A 24,911-nucleotide genomic window follows, 5' to 3' on the forward strand; every position below is an offset into this window, starting at 1 on the left:
TCCTTCCATGGCATGCGCAGTCGCCATGAGAGCTCGGCAGGAGCGTGCCGTCTTAGATATGACCCAATGCGGTCGTTACCGAGTGACGCCGGACGAGGATCATCCTCACATCAAATCTGAGGGAGATTACTGACAAGGGAAAGTGGCCAAAAGAACGACAGCCGTTGTGGTAGCATACCCCAGCTTTTGTGTTTCTGGCCTGTCAGAAGACGCGGGCGCACGGTGCAGTGTGCAGCCAACCAGGCTTATGACATAATGCCGAGGTGGACAATGTGCTGTCTTGCCAGGACTTGAGATTGTGCGAAGAGGATGACAAGAGCTTGGGCGGGTTGCTGATGTTGCTGGGCCTTGGTGTTGTGGATTGTGGGATCCGAGGTCCGCCGGAATGGGAAATAGGGGTGCTGCGTTGCTTTGGCGCCTATCACTTCGGGTGATCAACAATAAACAAAATCAGACGCACATCTTCTCGTCTATGGATGCGACCAATTTTTCGTTATGAATATGTTGAGCACACGCATCGTCATGGCACCTCGTCAAGCAGAAGGTTGAGATTGTAATCATCGATGCGGCCAGAGCGTCGTACCCCCTGCTGCTCGCTTGATAGCGATGGGTAATTTCTTGCTGCACTCGCAGGCATTGCGTTACCCTGTAATCAGGCGTGCACAGCAACGGCGCGGCAGGGGCGTTTTCTCTGGTCTGCCATACGCTCGCTATTCCCCGAGGCTGTCACTAAGAGCGGAAAAGACTTGAAAGGATGCAGAGGATGCATGGCGCTCGTGAGCTGTTACTCGTCTAAGACGGCCGCAGTGGGGGTGCCTGGTCTCGGGAATCTGGAATAGGAGCTTTGCGACGCACGTAGCAAAGCATTCAGGAGGGCATTGCGACTACGCTCGCCTGGATATAATCACAAGACATTGTGCTGGGTGCGATCTCGATTGTGACTGGGCAGAATCAAGGCAGTGGCCAATCAAGGAGGGCGAGGTAGTGCGACGGCTGTGGTGAACGCTGGCCAGTCGATGGGCTCTGTGGCTCCGAGCATCTGAGGGGGTTGAGGGATGGTGCATGTGTTATCGCGCCTCCCAGCGTGGGTGACAGCAGCGTTGACGGATGGGCACGGAGGAGGCGCGAATGGAGGCGCGCGGAGATAGTCCTGTCTTCTCACCAGCCGCCTCCAGCGTTCATCGTAGTTCTCCCAGTCAGCCACCACCACGTCCCAGCCATAGCAGCCAGCTGACCAAAGGCGGTTCCTGCATACGACACGCCAAAGCTACTGACACTCCGCGCTGGAGCAGCAGCTTAGACGTGCGCTACGTCTCTTAGCCCAGACTTGGACCTTCCTGGCGACCCACAAAGTTACCTCGTACACGTTATTTCGGTGGCATTAACGGGCGATCCCTGAGGAAAATAGCGGAGGTGCCCAGACCCCAAGGGCGACGTGAGTGGTTCCTGCGTCCGTAATTGCGCTGCTTTGGGCGTGCGTGCCGGACTTTGCCTTTCTGCACACGAGGGCCCAGCAGTTCATCATCGGCCTCTGCGCTGCCTGCCATCAGCCATCCGACCTCTTTTACTTTTGGCCGGCTGCACATCAACCACCCGACTCCCGCCTCGCACGCTCTTTACTACTTTTCTTTTCCGTCCGTCGCAAAGGGTTCACCTTTACAGTCACTCGCTTCTAATCTAATCTTCTCAACATGTTGTCCCGCAGTACTTGGGGCGCGACGTCGTCGTTACTATTACTCGCTTTGTCCCGCTTCTGTAAGTCGGCTCCTCGCTTGCGGCTCCCAATGTGAACTCGTGCTGACCCGTGAACCTCTTTCAGCCAACGCTGCCTGCGAATGCGGCTACTCGGTTAACAGCACAAGCGATTCGAACTATGCCGTCTTCACAGAGCTCATGGAAAATGACTTTTTACATACTTCGACCGACGACTTGAAAGAGGTTGGCTGGCAGCCGCAGGAATACAATGTTACTTCGACGAACGCTAGAGGGCCTTTTGGAAAGAGCATGGAGTTGACAAACATTGTCACGAACCCGTTCAAGAAGGGCTGGTCGGGTGATGCAGACCATGGCGGTGATGCTGGACTCGAGTTGTGGGTTCGCGGCGACCATCAAGATGGTCTCGTTAGCGGTGCTGAGCTTGTCACGATGCGCAACGACTCTCTACTCGGAAGCTTCCGTGTCGGCATGAAGCTGTCGAACTCCTCGGGAACTTGCGGCGCTTTCTTCTTCGTAAGATCCCACACCCTCTTTTTCAGTCTGAAACGCGACTAACAAGCACAGTACCACAACAACTCGCAAGAAATTGACATGGAGTTCCTGTCTCACCAGTTCAACAACTCCCAAGGCGCCGTAAACCTCGTTCTCCAAAGCCCGGAATCCGTTACGCACGGCTACGCTGCTCAAGGAACAAACGGCTTCGAAGTCAAGGCTCTCCCTTTCCGTCCGGACGAACTGTTTCACGAGTACCGTTTCGACTGGACCCCTAACCGCGTCGCCTTCTACGTTGACGGTGTATTCCTCCACGAGATGACCGAGAACATTCCCACGGAGAGCGGCGGCATCTTCCTGAACCACTGGAGTAACGGTGATCCATCGTGGTCTGCTGGACCCCCGGATCAAGACACCGTCATGACCATTTCGTACATGAAGTCATACTTCAACTCGACCGACACCGAGCGCTCGCAAAACGACTACAAGAAGCGGTGCCCAACATTTGACCCGGCCAAGGTTTGCGCCATCCCCAACCAGATGAGCCCACCGGATCAGAGCAAGGGCCCCGAGGCAGCGAAGACCTACTTCTTCTCGCAAGATGGAGACGATATGACACCCGGCCAAACAACATACACCGGCAGCGCGACCAGCATGTTCGGTGCGCAGTCATTATCGATCGTGGTCCCGTTATTCGTCACACTTCTCAGCTTAACGCTGGCGTAATAGACATTATCAGGACAGTTAATACCGCTTCCTCCCACAAGCGCTTGTTCCCTATATCCGGGTTCATGGGCTGGGAACTTTTACGAGCATACGACCACTTCTACAGCGTTCTTGGAGTAATACGACTACTGCAGTCCGATTTGCACTTTTCACTTCGACTTCTACACGGGCCCGTCTTCGCACCGCCTCACAATTTTCTTTGATTCAGCAACATACTCATGGCGCAGCACCGCCTATAGTGTCTTTACCCTTTTATATTTTCTCTTCTTGTATATACCCTTCGCACGGGGTTCTGCGCAGTCAGCCCGTTTGCCCACGCCTTCTGCCCTGGTCCAGCAGCGGCTACTTTTACACCTCGGCCCTTTGTGGCAGAGATTTCTTTATTGTATCGGAGTGCACTCCGCCGGAAGCTGTTGTTCCACAACCGTCCTTTCGGCCCTCATACCCCCATGCCGCGTACCATCGCGTCGCCTGTTTTTGCATTGGAAAGAGAAAAGAATCGGAAGATACCATCTTAGACCATTATGCGTCGATATATCCTAGCCCATGACAGCTACTGCTATAAGAAAATTAAACAATTCAATTTAACCTTTGCCCTTGCAGTCGTTTGTGTCATCTCATTACTGACACGCACTCTAGGATGAAAAAGGGTGTTGCCCTGCATCTGATCAATTGCAGAGATCCCAGTTTGCAACAACTGTACCTTGCATACGCGCAAGAACTACTCAGCTAGCATCGGAGTTGCGATGGCTGATATCCTGCTCAGTGGAGCTGGCCGGGCTACTACCAACGGAGCCTCACTCCGGAAGCGTCGGAAGACCCTCCATCGCGTCTCGACCAGCCCTCGACCAACAACGCCAATCAGACGCGCTATGCAAGCCTATCGAAATCTTGCCCTGCTGTCGGGACGCGTCCGTGACTTAGTTGTCAGAGAACATGTTCGCGGCATGTAGCTCATCCGGCGAGCTTGCCAGAATTGCCTGAAGATCCTCCTGCACCTCAACTCGACGCGAGTCTCAAACTACGACTATAGACTGAACCTACAAGGCCCGGGAAACCTCCCACTGCGACCGCTAAACTCTCCCCAGCGTTGTTTTGCACTTGCACGCTGACGCGCGGTCTAGTGCCGTACCCGCGCCAAATTTCTGCTGTGGCGTCTGCCGGTGCGTTTCGGTACTTGGGGTTAGCTGCTCAGTGAGTGACGTAATGGGCCTGTAACTCGGCGCCGTTGTACACCGGCAATTTGGACTCGAATGCTGGTGGAGCGGCGGTTGCTGAGAACGGCCCAGGTACTCCCGTGATAGTGGGGCTGCGAGTCTATTGGGAGCTGAGAGTGGCGAGAGGATGTTTTCACACTTGGTGAGATGACACGATGCTGAGCTCGATGCGACACCTATCGAGATAAGTTGTTACCACCGAAGTTTCTGGAGACAGTTGATTTCATCTCGTCCTGACTTTCACGCGTCTTTGACTCTCGCTCCCTTGTCAACCAGCCGCTGCATCGGATCCCCTCCTGCTCCTGTTCGCATCCTGCATGAAGCTTGTGTTTGCGCGCCCCCCTGCGTTGCTCAAATCTCTTGCAGCCACCTAAGCTTCAGCATGGCGGCAATCTTGCTCTCTTTGGGGTGCACTATCGAGCGGGAGAAGGCTTGTTTCCATTTGGCATTGCATTAGCGTTCGCCGGTGGTGCGATGAACCAGGTCGGCGAGACCGTGTTGTCAAGGCGACCTCGACTTACATGCATGGAACTAGCATTGGCTGATTCCGAGATCTGTTAACCGTTGTTTCCAGGACCGACGACTTCAGTATACAGTGAACGCTAGCCCAAGGACTGCATCACGGATAGGGTGTATGGACACAATACATGAATAGGAACTCGTAAGTATGTTTTCAGTCGCATTGAGCTTTCACGTAGGCCCGACGACCCGCAGCGTAAACGATGTCTGGGTGTCAAATAACGCCGTGGGATCAATCGGGTAAGTTAGAGCCATCTCCAAAGGCGTACCATGGCCATGAAGCAGGAGCTACACCTTCCCGTAATGTAGGACGGCAGTCGTGATGGAGATGCTGGCAGTTGCTTCCTATCCGCAAGGAGAGCCGCTCCTGCTGTTCTGGTTCAGGGTCCAGTCGCTGCGTTTGCATCCTTATCGCGAGGTATCAACACTGCAGCTTTTCAACCACACTCTTTTCTGCACGTCTACGCTCTTTTTGGCTTCAGCAGCTCGCGCGCGTCTCTAGGTTTTCTGCTTTTGGCTTTTGGCTCTTTTGGCTTGTTCAGATTTTACCTGTTGTTTTCCATTGTACAGTACGATACGTATCAAATTCCAAGCGGCATCGCAATATTGTCCCAACTTCGACGCGAGTAACTGCGGCAGTTCTTCTTCTGGCGTGAATCTCGACTCTAGGATCTCATCCCATCTGCCGGTCGGTCTGTCAGCTTTCGAGGTTAGGCTTTGGTGCTTCAGTCTCAAATTCCCACATTCGACAACAGCAGCCGAGCGTCCTTCTCTCACCTCTCGGCACCGGACGGGATGCGCGTCCAAGACTTCTACGTCCTTCTCTTATCGGTAATCGTAAGCGGTAGACTCTTCGCTGAGTCTGAGTACCTGCCAGATGTAGAGGAGACTACAACAACAATAGGCGCGAGCCCAGCTTCGGTCCCTACATCGGTTTCGCCTACTGCGACATCTATCGCTGGCGTGGACGGCATTGAGTAAATTCCCAATTTAGAGGATTGTGATGTGACAGGGTACTAACGGTCGTATAGGCTTCGTCAAGGACCCGGCATTGCTCCAGTCGAGGGCGCACCTGCGCCTGTTCAGCAACCACCAGCCATAATTACAGCGATACCAGCTGCAGAACCTGCCCCAGCTCTTTCTGTAGATCCTGCGCTTCCGGTGCCTGCATTACCTGCGCCTGTAGCTATACCTGTTCCCGCCGTTGATCCTGTCGTCAATCCTATACCACCACCAGCTCTTGCGCCTCCTATCAATGCCATCGCGCCGGCAGCTCCACCCATCAATGTTGCCGGAACTGCAGGTGCAGATGTTACGCGATTGGCGAAACCTTTCAGCAACGTACCCTTCTACACCGTGGTGTGGGCCGAGACATGGATCGGCGGGACATATTCCACTTGGTGGCCATACACTATATCGCTGGACTTCAAGCCTGTTCAGACAAACGCCCCACTTCCAGGTGTAGGATCGATCGGTATGGGTACGCTCACTGGTAAGACAGGAGTGACGCGGACGATCGTGGTGAACGCTGCACCTACGCAAGGAGTAGGTTGGGCCAAGGGCTTTGTTGCCGCCGTTGGGGTTGGCCTGGCAGGTATGGCGGTATGATGACAAGAGATGTGAGTACGAGGAACGTGATAATTTATGGAAGAAAGAGTTAGATTTCATTTCAGCTGCAGATTTGGATCTGGACATACTATTCGTCATATATGGCACTTGAACGACTTACGATGCATGTATATTACGAGAAGTATGATAGCAACGATGAACACGACAAGAAGTAATTGGAGACGAACATCTGACGATACGAAAAGCTGTGAAGCCAGTGCGAAGGTCCTCATTATACTAGGAACAAGAAGACAATGCAATTATGAGGATATAGCTATATGAACATTGTCCAGCACCGCCAAAGCCGATGATCTCTAAGCTCGCTATACGTTTTCCAACTTCTTGTCTTGATTGTCCTTTCCCCTACCTCCCTGTTACGCCCCCGAAGATTTCGTGACAAACTTAGTCGTTGCAGGCATGGCGGCCCTGCGCGGTGAAGAAGCTCACGTCAGAGTGTTTTCCTCCAGCATTGCAGGGCTTGTCGTCCTCAAACAGCGGCGCGACGTTCAAGCAAGATCTGGTGCAACCGCCATTGTTATCCTAAAATTTTGGTCAGTCCCATGTGTCTCTTCCTTCGGAGTTCGAGGCACGTACAGCGACACAGCAATGGGAGCCGTCCTGGTACAAGCACTGGCAGTAGATAGAGGCCTGGGTACCAACCGCCATGGTAAGGAGGAGGCCGAGGACGGCGGAGAGGCGGACCATCTTGATGTTGATCTGGAAGAAGATGGAGATAGGTTGGTACGAAGTGGAGTGGAAGAACGGAGAGGGCGAGTCTAGGTGCTATATAGAGCCCACAATATCTAGAGGCCTAGAGATACGTGCCGCCTTGTTGGCTTCCGGACGAATGCGTCGGGCTCTCTCATAGGTGATAGCGGTGGAATCGAGAGTGACGATTATCGCCATTGTTTCCCTGCTACTTTGAGGGCCGAACACAATACGACTTCAGGGGTATTCTGATAGACCAAGCTATGCGATGAACACGGTACTTACCTATGAGGCGCAAGTACACCTCGTATATCATAACCACGTGTTGAAGACCAAATCCTATCTTGGCTTAGAAACACAAGCTCCGCTAAGCTAAGAGGTCCAGTGCTTGGGCCACTGCTAATGGCCACCGAAGTATCGTCGAGAGGTGTACCGATAAGGCTTTAGATCTTCTCAGTTCGTTAAAATTTGCGGTGTGTACAGAACAGTATGGGGAAGGAAGCCGAGATTGGTACCTAGTTGAGCAGGTAGTAGAAGGTCCGAAAGAGATACACGAGAAGGTCCGAAAACAAACTAATCAAACGCTCTACCCGTCTTGCTATCACGATACTAACGAAATGCATCGCCTTCAGGACAATGTGATAGATGTAGAGAACATCTTAAAAAGGCAGGTGATTTCGCCTCTGCAGTGAAGATATCACAGCAACCAGCAATACTTCTCTCACCACCTCAACACCCAACTCTACTTCAACTTACTCTCTTCTCAATCCGTCATCATGGTCCGCCTTCTCTCCGTCGCCGCGGTCTTCTTCACGATCGTGTTCGGAGCTCAAGCTTCCCACATCTGCCAATGTCTCTTCCAGGATGGCTCGCACTGCTGCGCCAGTGTCGTAAGTCTCTCAAAGCTCTTTGATATGAGGATCGAGCTAATTGCGGCCTGGCTCCTTTACAGAACAACTTTGGTGCTGCGGAAGACTGCCAGGTTGTCTGCGTGGACAAGAAGCGTAACAAGGACGGCGCAGCCTGCAACGCTGGCGGCAAATGGTCCAGCGTTGGCGGCTTCACCGTTCAGTTCCGCGAGCCATGCCAGTAAAGCGTCTCTGGCGGAACAGCCGTACTTGGCGCCAAATGACAATGCTGTTAGAGGCACGGTGGAGGTGTATGGATCACAATGGGAGACGGCGGCCTGAGCGTGATGAACTGAGAGTGGAGCGTATGGTCCTTGTGGATCGTCCGAGTCGTTTAGGGAGTAGGCCGGCTCTACTAAAATGATATGTCTGTATCGTCAATGTGATACCGTTCTTATTAATTGCAATCCCAACCGCGTGCAGAGATAGGTGTCTGAGCCCGACGTGCTAACTTTTCATTGTTTTCACTGTGTTGGTCGGTGCCTGTTTTGGAGTAAAGGAGAGATGGGTGATGAGGGTACGACACCTTTAGTAATCACGGCGGCGGTTAGTGCCTCCACGTGACGCCTGCTGCGGCGGTAATCCCCCGCGGGTGGGGTTAGCATGCCAACGCGTTGTTCCTACGACCGAAGCGCCAACTCAGCTTTGCGCTCTGCCTGTGCGATACACGTACTCTGTAGATATGAAGGCATCGGACAATTGCATTAGGAAATTTATCGTGCGATGGGTGTAACCGCCATAGAGACGATTACACAGATCAACAAATGGCGGTGGGGTGATACCCGATGTATGTGGCGCGACTTTCACGCTACTCGCAGACGATCTTGCCCTTTTCGGACCGAGGCTTGGAATCTTAACGTGACGGCGAGCAGACGACGATACTGACGATAAGGTGATTGAGATCGATATCACGCACGAACTGCTTTGTATAAGATTTGATTCATTCCGACAGTGTTGTCTAACATAGATCCAAGCTTACCTAGGTATCATCATTGACTGTCGGACCTCCGTCAGCAACAACTCCCCGAGTCAGCATCACCCGATCGGAACAAAGACAAACCAAGATACCAGCAACGAACAACAAACCGTCATAGGATCTTGAACGAACATTCATCGACTTCGAAACCAAACGACTTGACCCACCAGAGCTGCAGATTGCGAGTGATCAACCTCGGAATACATCAACGACGACGGCACTGCTATCAACCGACCATCTCCCATTCATCGCTAGCCAGGACAGAAGGAAAAGCAAAGGTGTCGAGAATGGCAACAGCATACTACTTCGCAGCACACTTCAACATGCCCAGAACGCATGCGACCGATGATTCATCGCCATTTCCTGGAAGCACGCCGAATATCACCTCACCATTCTCGTTCATCCCAGTTACGCACGAAGCAATACACGCCCAGCCTCTTGTCTCAATAGCACCAAATATAACCACAAGGGAAAGAGGCGCAACGAACCCACAGTCGACCTCAATCCTCTTCCGTCTACCGGCAGAACTCCGAAACCAAATCTACGAGGAGCTACTCTGTCCGAACACGCCGCACCACAAAGATCTCGCTACGTACTCCACGTCATCCAGACCTCCAACGGTCTACCCGGCCATCCTCCGCACATGTCGCAAGATCCACGAAGAAGCTCAAGATCTACTATATACAACACACGTCTTCCACGCCCACCGTTCCCTTCTCACGGCCCTTCCACATCTGATCTTACCCGAAAAGCCAATCTTGTCTCCAACCAGCATCGCGAAGATCACGCGCTGGCAGCTTGAGCTACGGCTAGATACCGATCCCCGGTTTACCAGTAGTCAAGCTACGGCCGCATTCTCTGGTGCGGAGTTTCTCCAGGTAAAGGTTTGGCAGAGTATGTTTGATGGGGCGGACAATTCAGTGTTGAAGCTGTTTACTGGGGTGAGGGGAGTGGGGGTTGCGAAGGTTACAGGGTGCGATGATGAGAGATTGGCGAGGTGGTTGGAGAAGAGGATGATGATGCCGATCGAAGAGGAAGAGAGCAGGCAAGGGGGATGTTGCCAGTGTGGAAAGAAGGCAGATGAGGAGATGGAGTGGTTTGGTGTGACTAGGGATGCTTGGACGTTTGGGAATAGGTAGTGAAGAGCATGATAGCAATGACTTGGCTTTCGGTTATAGTGCAGATAGTTTCCGCTTTCCAGGAGTTCGTTACGCTGGCATCACTCAATCAGACCAATGAATTTAGACTATTGTAGTTTCAAAATGGAATGAATTCAGCTTTAGCCTTACGGGTCTTTACAGCTTTCACATTGGATGTGACTATCATTCTTTTTGGATGGGTATCAAGTGTTGGAGAAAGTAACCACAAAAGAAATTCCAGAGAGTCTTGCTCTGACCAGATGAGCAGCATATCGAATGCTGACCCAGAGCCCTACGTTGAATCAAAGTGATCTACCGCAGTTCTTCCCTCTCATCCTCTTCGTCGTCCTCGATTTTGGCGCAAGGGAACGCGCACTCCATTGAGCGTTGCTGCACATGACTGTTAGCAATGTGGTCCTCGTATGTGAACCCCGAGGAATAACATACCCTGCTTCCATTCCCACTCTCCGCCCAGGAACCGGTGTTACACCATGCTTCGGGGTGCAACTTCTTGCTCCCGCCCTCCGTCGCCCATTTCAGCCCATCGTACTCAAATACCAGCGCATCTTCTCCATCGGAGCCGTAGATAGTCAACTTGGTGTCATCCACCAGTCCATCGATCTCGAAGATCTGCGTCGCAGAGACCTTCACATACGAGTTGCGCTCCGTCCGGGGTCTCGAAGAAGCGAGATCGATAGTGATTCCATTCATATGGTCTTCCAAACTGTCGACTTGGACGTAGTTAATCTTGCCATCGCTTGTCGAGGCTGGTCGGGCGGCGGTCATGAGTTGCTTGTGGAAGAGGGTGAAGGTGCACCTGTCGGCCAGCGATGTAGCGGACGACGATAGCAATGACTGTGCATCACCGCGGGGAAGAATACGCGGGGGTTGAGGAGGGAGGACGCGCGCTGCGCATAGTGAGGGCGCGAGGAAGAGAACCGAAGAGAGGATGGCGAAGGTGTTGGTGTGCATCTTGAAGACCTGCTTGCGAATGCTTTTGGTAGTATTGGGTATTTTTTTCGATGAGAAGAGGAAGTAGATTTGATGACGCAGTCAGTCAAGTGAGGCAAAGACGAGCGGATGACCGGATCCAAGACCAGCTGAAAGATGCAAGGGAGAGTGAATGCAGGTACAGGAGGCGCTGACGAGCAGGTACTCTTGTACCTTATTAAAGCATAGAGAGATTTCGTTTCAGAGTAACAACGCCGGACTACCCGCCCTTCACCCTGTCTATCTGTTCATCGCTACTATATTCGTGTGGCGATCCCGCTTGAGTACTCGGACCATGCGGCGGTTGTGCAAGGCTGATATATGCGGGGTTGCGGCACGGTGGCTCAAATAGAGTGCTCTGGCGGCAACGTCAGCGGCAAGCATCCACCCCGTGCAATGAGGTGCATCATAGAGCCGCAAGGAATGTGGGGGTCTGCAAAGAATATGTATTCATGAGGGCGGCGCGGGTTATTGCGCTGGGCAAGGTTACGTGAGATGGGCGGTGCTCGAGGGTCGAGGGGCCCAGGAAATTGGGAGCGGCGCAATGAAGTCATGATCATCGTAGAGATGGCCTTACCATCCTCAAGGCATGCGCACCTTCGAGATGCTAACAGAGGAAGACGCAGATACGTCACATCCACGCTGGCTTGAGCTCTTGACCTCGGTGTTTCAAGTCTCTGATGTTTCCTATCCACAACGAAGATCCCTTGTTCTTCAAGAGACTGCAACGTTGTTGCCTCCTTGGTCCATTGTCACCGCGCATGAGAGCATCTGTGTATCCACGGCCACACACACCTCAGAGCTCAGCAAAGTCAACTTTGTGCGCAAGTGGATGTACCGGCTTGGCCTCCGCGTGCTGAACGCCCTAGTGAGCGCCCTGGAGATTAGCGAAAGAAGGCTGGCAAAGATCCATGGATACCTACGGCTGATGCAAACGAGTCGCTGCGTCGCTTTAAAGGAATCGATATCAGTACGTTTGCCAGTTCGAAGCCTCTGTAATCATCCAGGCGGCAGCCATTGAATGCTGTTGGTAAGACATAGATGCAATACGGCTTTCGAGATAAAGCAAGGAGATTTGGGTTCGCATGGCCTCTTGTCGCAGTGTTGAGCAAGGGTTCAAATATAAGCGAGTGTTGAGGGCAACGTCCGTCTCATATTCGTACTTCTTTTTGACCAAAGCTTGAGTCTTTCAGGCCAGTGAATTTGCGCCCAGGTGCGCAACAGTCGCATGCAAATTCAGGGTCCATGGTGTTGGACGTGCGCAGGGGGAGAAAGGGCAATTTCGGGATGCCGAATCGGTAGTCGTGGGGCCGAGCGTCTCGAAGTCTGACGTTGAGCACACAAGTTGGAATTCGTCATTCTTCTCAACTCACTCACAGCCAAACACCGCCGTCGCAATGTCGCGCCCCTGCCAGCAACGGCGCGCCAGTGCGGCTGCGAACCGGAAATCCAGAGGGTCCAAGCCAACCGGACCGCCCCCGATACGACACAAAGCACGGCAAAAGGCAATACACAACGCTCGACGCAGCGAGCGCGGCGGAGCACGTGGCGGGCGTGGTGGAGGCCGCGGAGGAGGCGGAGGAGGCGGAGGAGGAGGCCGTGGTGGCGCAGGACGGGGTGGGCGAGGCGGAGGACGTGGCGGACGTTTTGCGCAGAAGAATGGCAGGAACGAATCGGGCCAAGACTTCATACCTCTCTCCTCTGGTGGCAACAACTTCGAAGCCCTCTACAGGTCCTCACGCAACGACGACTTTGATCTCGACATGGACGGCGACAGTTCCGACTCAGACCAATTCGGCGATGAGTTGCTCGACGGCGACATGTATGAGGCCGAGGATATCGAGATCAACGTGCAGGCGCCACTGCCCACGACCGGCCGGGGAATACAACCACAAGCGGATATAATGTTTACGGAGGCAGCCGCCGTCGCAGTATACAGGCAGCTCTATCTGCGCGATTACCCACTCAGTACCTCAACCACGCGAGTGCGCTACGGTCTCTACCAGGAGGACACCTCTGCCGATTCGGCCGCATACATCTCCCACGCACCATTCACAGCATCTCGCCGATCGAGCGTCATCAGCATCAGCAGCGACACAAGCGAAGAGTCCACGGATGGACCGACAACACCTGAGTACAATCCGGGACGCGACTACGTCTTCACGTTCGGTATGCACAAGGGCAAGCGGTTCACCGATGTGAACGAAAACTACATCAAAATGATCGGTGGTCAGTTATACAAATACAGGGACAGAAGACATGGGTGCCTTTTGGAGGCATTCGAGTACCACAGGCCGGGGCAGGCACGTCTTCAGCCAGACCACCCTCAAACCCAACAGACACAAGCTCAGCTATCGCAGCCACGACAGCCTCCCACACGGAACGCACAAGGGTCTCGATCGAACGCTCTTTCGGCATCAGACACATGGAGATTCCACAAAGGGATTCACCTGGGCAAGCGACTACACGACGTGCCTGAAAACTACCTACGAACACTAGAGGGCAATCCCCTGGTCAGAGACGCCTGGCCTGGCTTCAAACAAGCACTCCAGGACTTCAATGCCAAGACTGGTAGAAAAGGTCGGGTTTGATCACACAATAGCCGTACAATAGCTGCTACCACGTGGTTGCGCCTTCTACGAGCGTTTGTTGGTGGTCCAAGCGGCAATTTTGGGACTCACCTCACCTGGGTGACTTACAACTTGCAGAACCATCGCAACTCACTGCGACTGCGACCTCTTGGTCTGAACTGTCTGAATGCGAGGGCTTTTCCCGTACTACACACTATAACGTCTCACCAATAACGATACTGCACCTCGCTTCACCATGGCGCGAACCAAGAAACGTGCGCGAATGGATCCCGAATTGTCGCAGTCTCAGCCACAGCTTCATACCAAGCGACAGAGGGGACCGAACGCCATGACAGCGCAAGCGGAAGAGGGGGCCGACGACACTACTGCGACAGACGATGTGCGATATATGAGAACGCAGCCAAAGGCCCAGGCACCTACCGAAAGCTCCCGAGCCAAGTCCTTTCCCAGTCAGACGTCTGAAGTCATTGACTTGACGCTGAGCGACGAGCTCGACGATGTATTCCCCGCATATTCGTCCAGGTCAAAAGCTCTCCAGGATCACGCCGAAGAGCAGCGCCACTCAAAGTACGCTCTACAGAACAAGACGACCGGAAAACTTGGCGAGCGCTCTCTAGGTCAATCCAGCGGCGGGCAGGGTACTGAAATCAACGAAGGCGAAGAACGATGGGCCATTCCCTCACTATCTGCAGATGTCCTTGCCCAGCGGCGCCAACAAAAGAAACAGGAGAGGAAGAGGCAGAGGAAGGAGGCGGCCATTGACGTCATAAACGCCCAACGCTCCTATGCGCCGGTCATGTTCACCCTCTCAGAGGCAGTAGCCTTTCTCTGGCAACCCCAGCTAGCGATCACCTACGATCTTCCGACTGGCGACTATGTACCTTGTCAGTAATATTCCTGTACGAATTGTATGTGAGACAAATACTGACTTTCTACACTCATCTTTAGATCCCGTTCATAGGTCATACCACTTGGGCGGTATGGGTCGGTACGAAGATACTCGTGCTGCTATGCATACAAGTCTGCCCTATCGTCCTTCCGGCGCTGGCGGACGCGGCCCTCGTGCGGTTGACCGTAGGTCAGACCGAACAGAGGCTCACGGTCGCTCCGCTTGATCTCAGGGCAACAACACGCGCTGGCCGATTGCGATGAGTAGGAATTGGGTCTTTTTGATTGAATTTTCACCACGGTCGCACTAGGGGAATAAGCATGCTCAACCGCGGGAATCATGACTGCCTTGGTATGACTGCCTTGGGTCTGGACATGATGTGACGCTTCAGAGATGAATTCGATGCTTGGTGGTGGAGAAGCAGCCCCATATATCAGAAAAACAATCTAAAACATACACCTCAATTGAACATACACGTGACGCTTGTTAGAAGTCAATTGAGCCTACGACAGACGGACGGTAGATGCATCAAGGTGCTATCCACCCGACACAGGTCATGGGCCAGCGTATCCAGGGCTTATGCTCCGTTGGCAGAGCTTCGAAGATTCCACTCATAACATGGTGTGTCCACCCTCTCATATACCAGAATCTTTCCATGTCGTGCATCAGAACGACAAAGTGCGCGTAGATGATGAGTGGCAGCGGATCGCATTCTTGGAGGCGATCGAGGAAGTCATCGCTCATTCGGTAGAGCCATCCAAACGCCACATGGTATTCACCGTCCTTGCCACCGTAGCGATTCGAATACATCTCCTGGAGGACGTCCACGCTGAGCACATTGTCGTCGCGATCAGAAGGCTCAGACGCGATACCGATGTGTTCTTTCAGCTCTTCAAGATGCCTTTCGAACTCGAATGGCCCGTCTGTTACTGGTAAAAGCCGACTTTTGTTACGGACTGCCGGTGCATGTGTCTTCGCGAAGTTGTCGATCTCAAAGGCACCGAGCGTCGTGCGGATACCACGAAACATGACCAGCCACTCCGATCTACCGTGCTTACCGAAAGCAAGGTATTCACCAGCCTGCGGTCCTCTCGCCCAACTGACAAAGCAAATCAGTTGGACAGATTGAAGGACCGCATCGCAGTTGGCGGGGTTGAGTTTGGCTATTTCTGGAGTGACGAGTGCTAGCGCGCATTCGTAGTGATGGTTTGCAGTAGCAGTATAGGATTCTTTGCGGTCTGGCCGGCATGACGCGAGATGGAGAGCGGTGAACGCGAATATGAGGTGCAATACATGTTCATTCTTGAACGCGATTTCCTCTGTAGACGATTGTACGCGTGCAGCACCAGCAGGCCATGCTGACAACGAGTGGCATGTAGTCGTCGTCCAGTGATATGTGAGTTCGATCTCAGATAGTGGAAGGCCGCCGGGTTGTCGTAAATCGTTGATTGCTGGAGCGGCAATAGATGTTGCCGGGTACTCGCAGCGGACTTGCCGCCGTTTGCAATTGGTACAGAATGGTTTACCCTCATCGCACTAGGTATTGCATTAGCACGTTGAGCGTAAACTTTATCTCTCAACGAGAGCTCCTGAGGTCGGCATGCTGTACACAAAAACAAACCCACAGCCTTGTTCAAGAGGGACATCGCATATGTCTCCGAGATACTCAAGTACTATCTAGGTACGTACCTTGATGCGACGCGTTTTGCAATGAACACATCCAGCCCGCGACTTGCGATGAGATTTCCTCGTTATCTTTGACGTTCTTGTCGTAACTTTCCCATTTTGCTCGTATGGAGAGCTTTCCCGTGAATTCAGGAGAGACCCTCCCCTTGAAGTTGATGTAGCTTCCGTCAGTGGCGAATCCTGTTGCATGTTGGTGTTGCTGATGAAGATGTTGAGACGCCAGAATGCGTATTCTGAGCGAGCAGCGCGTATTAAGAGAGACCACAGCCGCTAGCGGCATACATCATCGCTTCTAGCGTGAACACCTTCCGCGAGGGCTGCGCAATGCCGCAAGCATCTCCAGCACAGGAAAACTCCGAAAACTGACCTGACTGACCCCTTCCCAAAGCGTCACCTAATTACGAGCTTTTTCGTGGCTCAAGGTCCCACGATCAGTGTAGCGGCGTCGCATTGATCGTTGCTGATCCGACGCGGGTTCTTCCCTCCGATGTTGACGCTAGTGCGCCAGTCTTCGTATTCGCTCGTGTTCTCTTAGGATACGCATTTTCCAGGAACGAATGTCTGGCACACCTATCAGGCTCCACTTAGCAGAACTAAATAAAGTATGTTATCGCGAAAAGTTCTTTCTCATGTAGTGCGCCGAGTTTAACCCAATCTAGCCGCGTCAGCACTCGGAATGTATATAACCTCAGGCTGACCCGCTGCTGTGCTCTGAGCTAAACCGTCTTTACGCTTCTCTACACGACGTCGACTACAAAGTTTCCTACTTCCACTCGAGCGAAGCAACTGCAATGGGTCAACCAAAGGAGACCGAGCCTGTCTACAACAAGCCATCCACAATTTCTTCATCGGCCTCATCGACCCACTCGATACCATCCGTACCACCACCGCCCTACTTCAAGTCGCAGTTCATCTCTCCGTCCTCGTTCAAGTCCGCAGTAAATGCCAAACTCGACAAGCCCGCCGTATCCCTCTTCCGTCTCAGCATCCGTATCTTCCAACTCGCTTTCGCACTCGCATCGGGCATATCCTACGCCATCGAACTGAGCCATGCAACAAGCACTTCGAAGACGGACTTCATATTCGCGCAAGTTGTTTTCGGCCTTACCCTGTTGGTGCTAGTCATCGATAGTGTAACAGTACGCAACTACCGTGTCACTTGGATCCCGGAATGGATCTTGGCGGTCTTATGGATTGCCTCTTTCGGCCTCTTCTATACGATCTATTCAAGCGGGGACATCGAGCAGGGGTACCAGAACGTGGATGTGGGGCGCATGAAGAGAGCCGTGTGGTGCGACCTCATCAACGCGCTGCTGTGGATGGGAAGTGCACTATTCTCTTCAGTAATGTGCTGCTCGGGTATCAAAGCCACTATCAAGGCAAAGATGGAGAGACGAAGACAGAGAAAGGAGACAAGGCGGCAAGTAAGGGAGGTTAGTCAGATGGAGCAGGGCGTTATTGACGCATGATGTACAAATCACAGAGCGGGATATAATATGAGAAGAGGACGCATATCGATTACTAGTACTAGCGAAGGACATGCATACTTGGTATATAGCAAAATCATCCAACCACCATCATCCCACATCAATCAAAGCAGCAATTATATACACACGAGAGATCAAATCATCTACTGGGATGATCGGACCTGCTCAATGCGGACGTTGTCATCCTTCTCGTAGCCGGAAGTCATGACGTTCTTCTCAACGTGCTCAATGTCGATGTGAGCAACCTCAGCCTCATCACCATCGAAGATCTTGGCGACCTCCTCAAGAGTGGGACCACGGGTCTCGACGTAGAAGACAGTGACGAAGATGAGCTCGAGGAAGATCCAGCACTAGTTTTAGTTAGTAAATAGTTCATCCTAGAGATTGTAGTTGCAAGACTTACGGCGTAGATAGTGTAGAACTTCCAGGTAGGGTGAAGGTTGTCGAATCCGAGAGGGTTGACGTATTGGTTGATGGTCAGGGCAATCTGAATGAACAAGTTCATGATCATGAGACCCTTGGCACGAATCTTGAAGGGCAGAATCTCGACAGTGTAGGCGACAAGCAGACCAGACCAAGCCAGCGCGTAAGCGACGGAGAAGATCCAGATCATAGCAATGACGGCCTGACCAGCAGCCTTGCTCTTGGTAGCCTCCTGTTGAGACGAAGCGATAGTCCAGACGATGAAGGTGACGCACATGGCTGCGGTGGCAGAGATGAAGAGTGGGCGACGACCAACGCGATCAACGAGGAGAGCGCATGAGACGGAGACGATGAGAGAGAGAATGGTAAGACCACCGTTGATACCGAGCTGGGTGTCAGCGTCTGTGATACCAATGGATTTGTAGACATCGGTGGCGTAGTAGGAGACAAGACCGTTGCCAGACCATTGGGAGAAGAGACCGAGAGATGCGAGGAGCATGAGCCTGTACCTGTTGCCCTTGGTCTTGAAGAAATCGAAGTAGGAGGAGGTCTTCTGGTACTGGAACTCGAGGCGGAGAGTCTCCTTGATCTCAGCAAATTCGAATTGGACGGTAGCGTTGTTGGCATCGCCGTTGGCGTGGTACTTGGCAAGAATGGCAAGAGCCTCCTCGTTCCTCTCCTTGGCGATCAACCAACGTGGGGACTCAGGGATGAACCAGATAGCGGCCAACTGAATGACGGAAGGAGCAGCCTGGGTAAGAGCGGGTACACGCCAGCACCAGTCGCTCTCAATGCGCTTGGTACCGAAAGTCAACCATGTGCAGATGATGGCACCAACGTTCCACAAGCAGTTGTAGACGGCGGTGACACGAGCACGATGCTGAGGGTGGCAGAGTTCGGTAAGGAGCAGGGGAGACGAGAGTTGAGCAAGCGAGTTTCCGAAACCCATGAGGAAACGTCCACCCATGAAGTAGTCGAGGTTCTTAGCGGCGGCCTGGATGGAAGCTGCGATAATCATGATAACACATCCGAAGGTAATGCAGGCGCGACGTCCAAAGCGATCGGCAACGAAGGGAGCGACGGGAAGCGAGGCAATCGAACCGATGGAGTAAAGAGCAGTCAAGAGACCGAGAGTGTCTCCCTTTGGGTCGCCGAAGAACTCCGTCCACTTAGGCAGAATACGAAGGTTGTTCAACATGGAACTGGAGTGGGTTAGCTTTGGTCAATTGGATAACAGTAATGGGAAGACTTACCCATCGTAACCTGTGGTCGCAGAAGCGATACAGATGAAGAAGGCGTAGAAGTAGAGCTTGCGGAGACCGGCGTCGGACCTCCAGTTGACTTTCTTGAGGTGAGGAGCTTCAGCCTGAGCAGCTTCGACGTCGGATCTGCTCTTCGCAACGGCACCCATCTTGGGCGTGAACTTCTGGTAGAGACCCATGGCGTCCGACTCTTAGTCCGTAGACTGCTTGTTGAATCGAAATAACGAGGGAATGAGTGAAGGTTGGTTTTGAAACACACAACCTTACACTGTCCTGGGCAGCAGGGTATATAAGCTGTTGACTTGTCGGGTTGGGCTGATTGCAGCTGAGCCTGGATAGATTGAACATGTTGGTGCTTCATATATATGCCTCCCAGCCTGCACGATACTATCCTCGCAGAGGACCTTGGCTCCAGAACAACGGTCTAGCGGACCGGTTAAATTCGACTGGAGAAATGTGTGGCACTCTGCGCGGATGAACCGCCGTATGGGGTAGAGTGGGCGGCAAATTGCCCAAAACGGTGGGGTCAAGGGTAGCTTGCCCAGACCCCAAGCTTCGTCTTGCCCATGAACGGATCATCTTGTTACCAGTGTCAAGTCGGCCTCGGCGCGCGGGACGGTCAGCCGTCAAGAACAACAAGAAGCCTAAGCAATGAGGCTCATTTGTCTTGTGATGGAATTGTTGGACCTGGCCTGATGGATGCATGCCTACAGTGCGACAAGGCCCGCCAGCCCGGTATGCCCTCGTGAAGCTCACCTGGGCAAGGACAAGCCTCCAGCCGCGACCTTGTTCCGGCTCGGCCATACAGGCTTGACACTTCCGCCAACCTTCTCGAAGGTCGTGATCAGCTGCGACAGTGTCGCATGCTACGGTTGAATAGATTAACCAGCCACTAACCCCTTACTCTAAGCTCACGACTCCAGCGACCGAGAACGTGGGTCTGACAAGCGCATTTTCAGGGTCTCCCCATAATGATTGGGGCCAGCCTGGGGAAAACAGTAGAGCACGCGGAGCCGAGGTGATGAGGCGTGGTTGGCGGAAAGATGGAGCCGGATTTCCCCAGCCTGCTAACTCGATGATGCCCCGAACACGTGATGGATGTGAGGCACGGGCTAGCGCCGAACGGCAGAACGCTCCTTCGTTCATGGCCAATCCAGCTCAATAATACACTCCGCGGAAACTCCACATCTGCAATGCGATATCCCGCTTTTCTTCTTGCACCGTCAGCGCCTCGAGCCGTTCCCCAGAGGTTTCCCCAGACAGCTTCCCCAGAGATCAACAACAGCTAACGCGCTCCGAGGAGACCTCACGCGATACATTGCAACTGCTTCACCGGGCTCATTTAACACATCCTACCATCGTCTTATTTGATAGCACATGCTGCAAGCAGCACCATCCCTGATTAGCGTCCTGTCAACGTGATTCGGCCACCGTATAAACGGGCGGTCTCGCTTACGCCTGGGCGATGTCTGGGCCAAGCCGCCAACGGGTGGCTGGCTCTTCTTTGAATGCCAATCTTCCAACACTCTTGATCAGCCGAAGACGCCATAAGGTAGATGAGATCTAAGTATCCCGCTGCCCAGCCTGCACCGGCTGAATCACAGCAATTATTGAATGCGTTTCCTGCAGCTTCCCACGGCCCTGAACGCCCTCGACTCCTTCGCGGGATGCTCTGGCCGCTGTGCCCTTCCTTTGGAACCCACAAGAAAGGGCTTGCATGCGCGGCTGATGCGGCAATTGCTTCTTCAATGCTTGTTAGCGATCCCGAACGGGCTTTCAGCAGACTTGGCTACTCTTGCATGCCGTGCCCGCCCGCACCTAAGCAATCTTTGCCTGCGTTGGCATTCTGTCTTATCGAAAAGTCAAGTCTGACTGCATCAAAAGCAGCCATGTCCGATGCATCACCCAGCATGGTGGGTATGTGTACATTGAGGGCGCCTAAAGGTCGCGCAATCACATCGCTTTGTTCTGTGGGTTAACTAGCATCACGAGATGGGCAGGGTACTCTGTCGGATCACCCCAGACAATGTGCACGGAGTCAGTCCAAGTATCCACAACGCCCACCAACACCGAATCCTTTGAACCTCGCTTCCAGCCAGATGAGCCACCAAAGCTGGGAATAGTCTACAGTAATCATGACTATGTGGTGTACCGATGCTGGTTTAGTGTACTCCGACTCCGATCATGCGCAGCCACTCAACGAGATCCCACGCTCGGACCGTCGTTGTTGTCGGGATCTCCAGCCGTTCTTTCCTCTACAGGGGCAGAAATCAATGAATGACCGTTCGAGGCGGCTGCGCGAGCACGAGATCTTTGAAGGTTCTAACCAAGGCTCCGTCCCGTTGGCCGCCGTCGAACACCACAAGCGCCGCGCCACGAAACGACACAATTATCCTCAGAGCCTTGCCACTGGGGTATTAGGCTAAAAGGCTTCTCATCACGACTCGGTGGCTGCTCTAGTCGAGCCACTTGGTAGAATATCTCAAAAAAGCCAGTTGGGACGGTCAGTGCCGATTCAAGGTGTAATAGTTCGTCGTATGTCGTAGTGATCGGACCCAGTCCTCCACTTCGTTGGTTCAGTGGTATGTGATCGCCGTCCATGGACGATTAGGTCCTCTGTCTTTCACTCATGTGTCTCTTCTAATTGACTTGAAAATAGACACACGAGGAGACTGCCCAAATCCTGGCAACGATGCAAGAATAGCCTGCACCAAACGGCGAACAGCCTCCGATGTTTCACCGTATCCTTCCACGACGCGTGATATTTGACGATATCGACACGACCTTTGTACAACGGTGTATGATATGTGCCGTCTGCAGATGTCCTGTGGCTTTGTTTTTTCGGCCAAGTAAGTATGCGCATCCTGCGACACATCGTAGTGGTCAGAGCATACAGTGTTTTGCGTATCAGCTGACGCCATGTCTTGTTGTGTGTGCGCAGTTTGTATACCCGCCGAGCGTTGAGCGCGAATACGCCGGGATGCTGAGCACAGCACACCCCCATATCTTGGATGCGCGCATCTCCATCAGATATGCCTCATGCTGACCGATAGCTCGTTATTGATCTTGACAAGGAGATGTGAGCTGCATTATTCCGAGTAGGACCGCGTTCATCTCATTTCTGAATGCTGTGTCGACACCTATACGCCGGTAATCGGACCGAGAAGTAATATCATGGCCATATTTCGCTGTGTCAATTGATCAGCCTTCTGGTCTTACGCACTCTTTCCGGCGAATGGGTATTGTATTTGTTAACCCTTGTTATAAATGACACAAAACTGCGAACAAGGACTACAGTCTCGCGGGCCCCGTCGAACCCGCGTCTTTGGGTCAGTCGCCACGTCCACGGACTACAGGTTATTCGCGCACGATAGAGCTCCTCAGCTCCCCAAGACAGACATCAGTGCATTCGGGAACTCAGCCTTTTGCAGGATGACAAGGCTTTCTCAAGTCGAAGCAATGAGGCAAGAAGCAATGCCGAGAACAATGCTGCAAGCCACGATGGATACCGAAGAGGAGCGTCCACAACCCAAACACTGTATTCATTGGGTGCACTTACTAACTGCGCAACTCACATCCATCGCCTCTCCAGCCCGGTTTCCCCAATGACGAGGACAAGGTTGTGTGCGTCAATTTGCAGACAGGACAACAATATGCTCACTAAGTTGCAACAACTAATCATGGATTTCTAGTTGACGATACATACCGGACGAACGAAGCGCTCAGATCTCGAAACGTACGCACACCACAGACATGGGCTACAACGAACGTGCAGACACGGGATTGCTGGGAGAGCTGTACCCCACCACAATTGGGTCTTCGTCGTATCGTGCCCGTCAGGCTGAGTGGTGTGGACAGTCATCACTATGGTAGTTATTGATGAGCTGGGACCATTGGAAGCCATGAAACCCCTCGTTGAACGGTAGGCCTTGTGCGTATGGGCTCCAATCGAAGAGGCTACCGTGTTGCGCGGAATAGCCATGGAGCAACGAGTACAGGTATCATTGAAGGTGAGACAGAATCTGGACCTAGTGCCGGGCTTGTGCTGTGTCGATGTGTACGGAATAGGAGACTTTCCATGGTTGACAGAGTAGGGCAGGCCATGTATGCGGCGTCTACCTACCCAAGAACGAGGACTTCCCTACGCACCACACATCTTGCTAGCAATTTGGGACATTGCTAAACAGTATGTTGATAGGTGTGTATGGCGTCGGTCGGCGGTTTGGCTGTCGAAGACGTGGAGATATTCTTTCATCGTCTTGGTCAGCTAAAGTGGGTCCATTCGCGTTCCGTGGAGGAGCCGCCGCAGTTCGTCATGACTTTCCCCGTGCACCCGCCGCCGTCCATGGATCCTTCGCATTGCCCAGCTGCGCCCAGGACGTTACGACCACGATCAGCAAAATGTGGAGCAATAGCGGTTTGATACGAGGAAAGAAGTCTTGGGGCCGCGCCTGAATTCTTGGGTGTGCCACCGAAGGCGCGCAGTTGACGTCCAACACCATCCAACTTAGCAACAACACACTTCGGTCCCTATCTACTACACGTTCGCTTTTCGCACACACCTTCGCTACCAGTAGACATTGCATCATCTATCGGATCATGTTTGCGAAAACAGGCCTTCTTCTACTGACTGCAGTGGCGGGAGTGGTGAGAGGCGACTTCATGGTCTACACAGAACCGCCAATTCCCACGTCCGCCATTCCAACCTTCGCCAATCCATCCGATGTACGTTGAGCGCGAACCTGGGAGTCTACCGCCGTACTGACAATTACGCAGGCCCAGGAATGGACCACCTCCGTCTTCCTCAACGCGCAAATAGCGTACGGTCGCTTCACGGAATCCCTCGGCGAGCCCTACCAGTCCTCTCTCACGTCCGCGCGCTCCGAAATCGACGCCTTCGTTCGCACCGCCTCGAATTACAGCATTCCGGCTGAAGTCACCATGGCCGATGAGACCCCCACATACTTCTCCAAGCCAGATTGGTATACAGCCCTGCCGAGTGCGGCGAGGTCGTTCAAGGAACAACAGGTCAGCGATCAGTTCAGCATCGTGAGGAACGTTATTGCGGCGAGGGCTACCTCTACGACGGGTTCCGAGGGAGCCGCGATGCCGACTGCACTTGCTGGACAGTGGCTGGGGGCTGAGTTCGGCGTCATGGCTGCGGCGGCTGCGGCTGCCTTCTTGTGAGGAATACAAGAATTGGACTATGGGTAGATCGCATTTACACGAATAGACTTCTAGACTGCAATTGTACCCAGGAGGTACGCGTCAAGACTATGGATCATGCTATACAATGGATATATGGCGCGAAGAATGCCAATGAACGCACCTGTGCTCCCAAGGTGCTGTCAATCTGGGGTCCACCTACCATGTAATGCATTGATCAGCGTAAGCAAACCAGAGATGTGACATGCTAGCACATCAAGCCAAGTTGATGTACGCCCATCAAATCCTCCGCGAAAAGCACACCAATCACGCACGTCGCTATACGCAGATGACCCACTCCTGACTATGCACTCTTGGCGACAATGGCATGCAGAAGATCCAAGGAGACGTGAAGCAGCCAGACTTACT

At 53.0% G+C, this 24,911-nt stretch overlaps 7 protein-coding genes across 7 annotated transcripts; 5 read left to right on the forward strand and 2 right to left on the reverse strand.

Moving 5' to 3' along the window:
* Positions 1–1,893: 1,893 nt before the first annotated feature.
* On the forward strand, positions 1,894–2,934 carry J4E83_002994 (uncharacterized protein; the record flags this gene model as incomplete). The annotated part of the gene is made up of 2 exons (XM_049329934.1): positions 1,894–2,229; positions 2,281–2,934. The coding sequence occupies 2 exons, from the start codon at positions 1,894–1,896 to the stop codon at positions 2,932–2,934; spliced, it is 990 nt and encodes a 329-aa protein (XP_049190430.1).
* A 7,387-nt stretch (positions 2,935–10,321) lies between these two features.
* Positions 10,322–10,981, reverse strand: J4E83_002995 (uncharacterized protein; the record flags this gene model as incomplete). The annotated part of the gene is made up of 1 exon (XM_049329935.1): positions 10,322–10,981. One exon carries the CDS (start codon positions 10,979–10,981, stop codon positions 10,322–10,324), a length of 660 nt encoding a protein of 219 aa, XP_049190431.1.
* A 1,415-nt stretch (positions 10,982–12,396) lies between these two features.
* Positions 12,397–13,590, forward strand: J4E83_002996 (uncharacterized protein; the record flags this gene model as incomplete). The annotated part of the gene is made up of 1 exon (XM_049329936.1): positions 12,397–13,590. The coding sequence occupies one exon, from the start codon at positions 12,397–12,399 to the stop codon at positions 13,588–13,590; it is 1,194 nt and encodes a 397-aa protein (XP_049190432.1).
* Positions 13,591–13,825: 235 nt separating this feature from the next.
* On the forward strand, positions 13,826–14,482 carry J4E83_002997 (uncharacterized protein; the record flags this gene model as incomplete). The annotated part of the gene is made up of 1 exon (XM_049329937.1): positions 13,826–14,482. The coding sequence occupies one exon, from the start codon at positions 13,826–13,828 to the stop codon at positions 14,480–14,482; it is 657 nt and encodes a 218-aa protein (XP_049190433.1).
* A 2,474-nt stretch (positions 14,483–16,956) lies between these two features.
* On the forward strand, positions 16,957–17,634 carry J4E83_002998 (uncharacterized protein; the record flags this gene model as incomplete). The annotated part of the gene is made up of 1 exon (XM_049329938.1): positions 16,957–17,634. One exon carries the CDS (start codon positions 16,957–16,959, stop codon positions 17,632–17,634), a length of 678 nt encoding a protein of 225 aa, XP_049190434.1.
* Positions 17,635–17,795: 161 nt separating this feature from the next.
* J4E83_002999 (uncharacterized protein) lies at positions 17,796–19,516 on the reverse strand (the record flags this gene model as incomplete). Its single annotated transcript, XM_049329939.1, has 3 exons — positions 17,796–18,002; positions 18,056–19,277; positions 19,329–19,516. 3 exons carry the CDS (start codon positions 19,514–19,516, stop codon positions 17,796–17,798), a joined length of 1,617 nt encoding a protein of 538 aa, XP_049190435.1.
* Positions 19,517–23,999: 4,483 nt separating this feature from the next.
* On the forward strand, positions 24,000–24,524 carry J4E83_003000 (uncharacterized protein; the record flags this gene model as incomplete). Its single annotated transcript, XM_049329940.1, has 2 exons — positions 24,000–24,062; positions 24,114–24,524. The coding sequence occupies 2 exons, from the start codon at positions 24,000–24,002 to the stop codon at positions 24,522–24,524; spliced, it is 474 nt and encodes a 157-aa protein (XP_049190436.1).
* Positions 24,525–24,911: the final 387 nt, after the last annotated feature.

Source organism: Alternaria metachromatica (assembly GCF_023757995.1).
Source record: "Alternaria metachromatica strain BMP 0045 chromosome Unknown scaffold_5, whole genome shotgun sequence".
NCBI lineage: Eukaryota > Fungi > Ascomycota > Dothideomycetes > Pleosporales > Pleosporaceae > Alternaria > Alternaria metachromatica.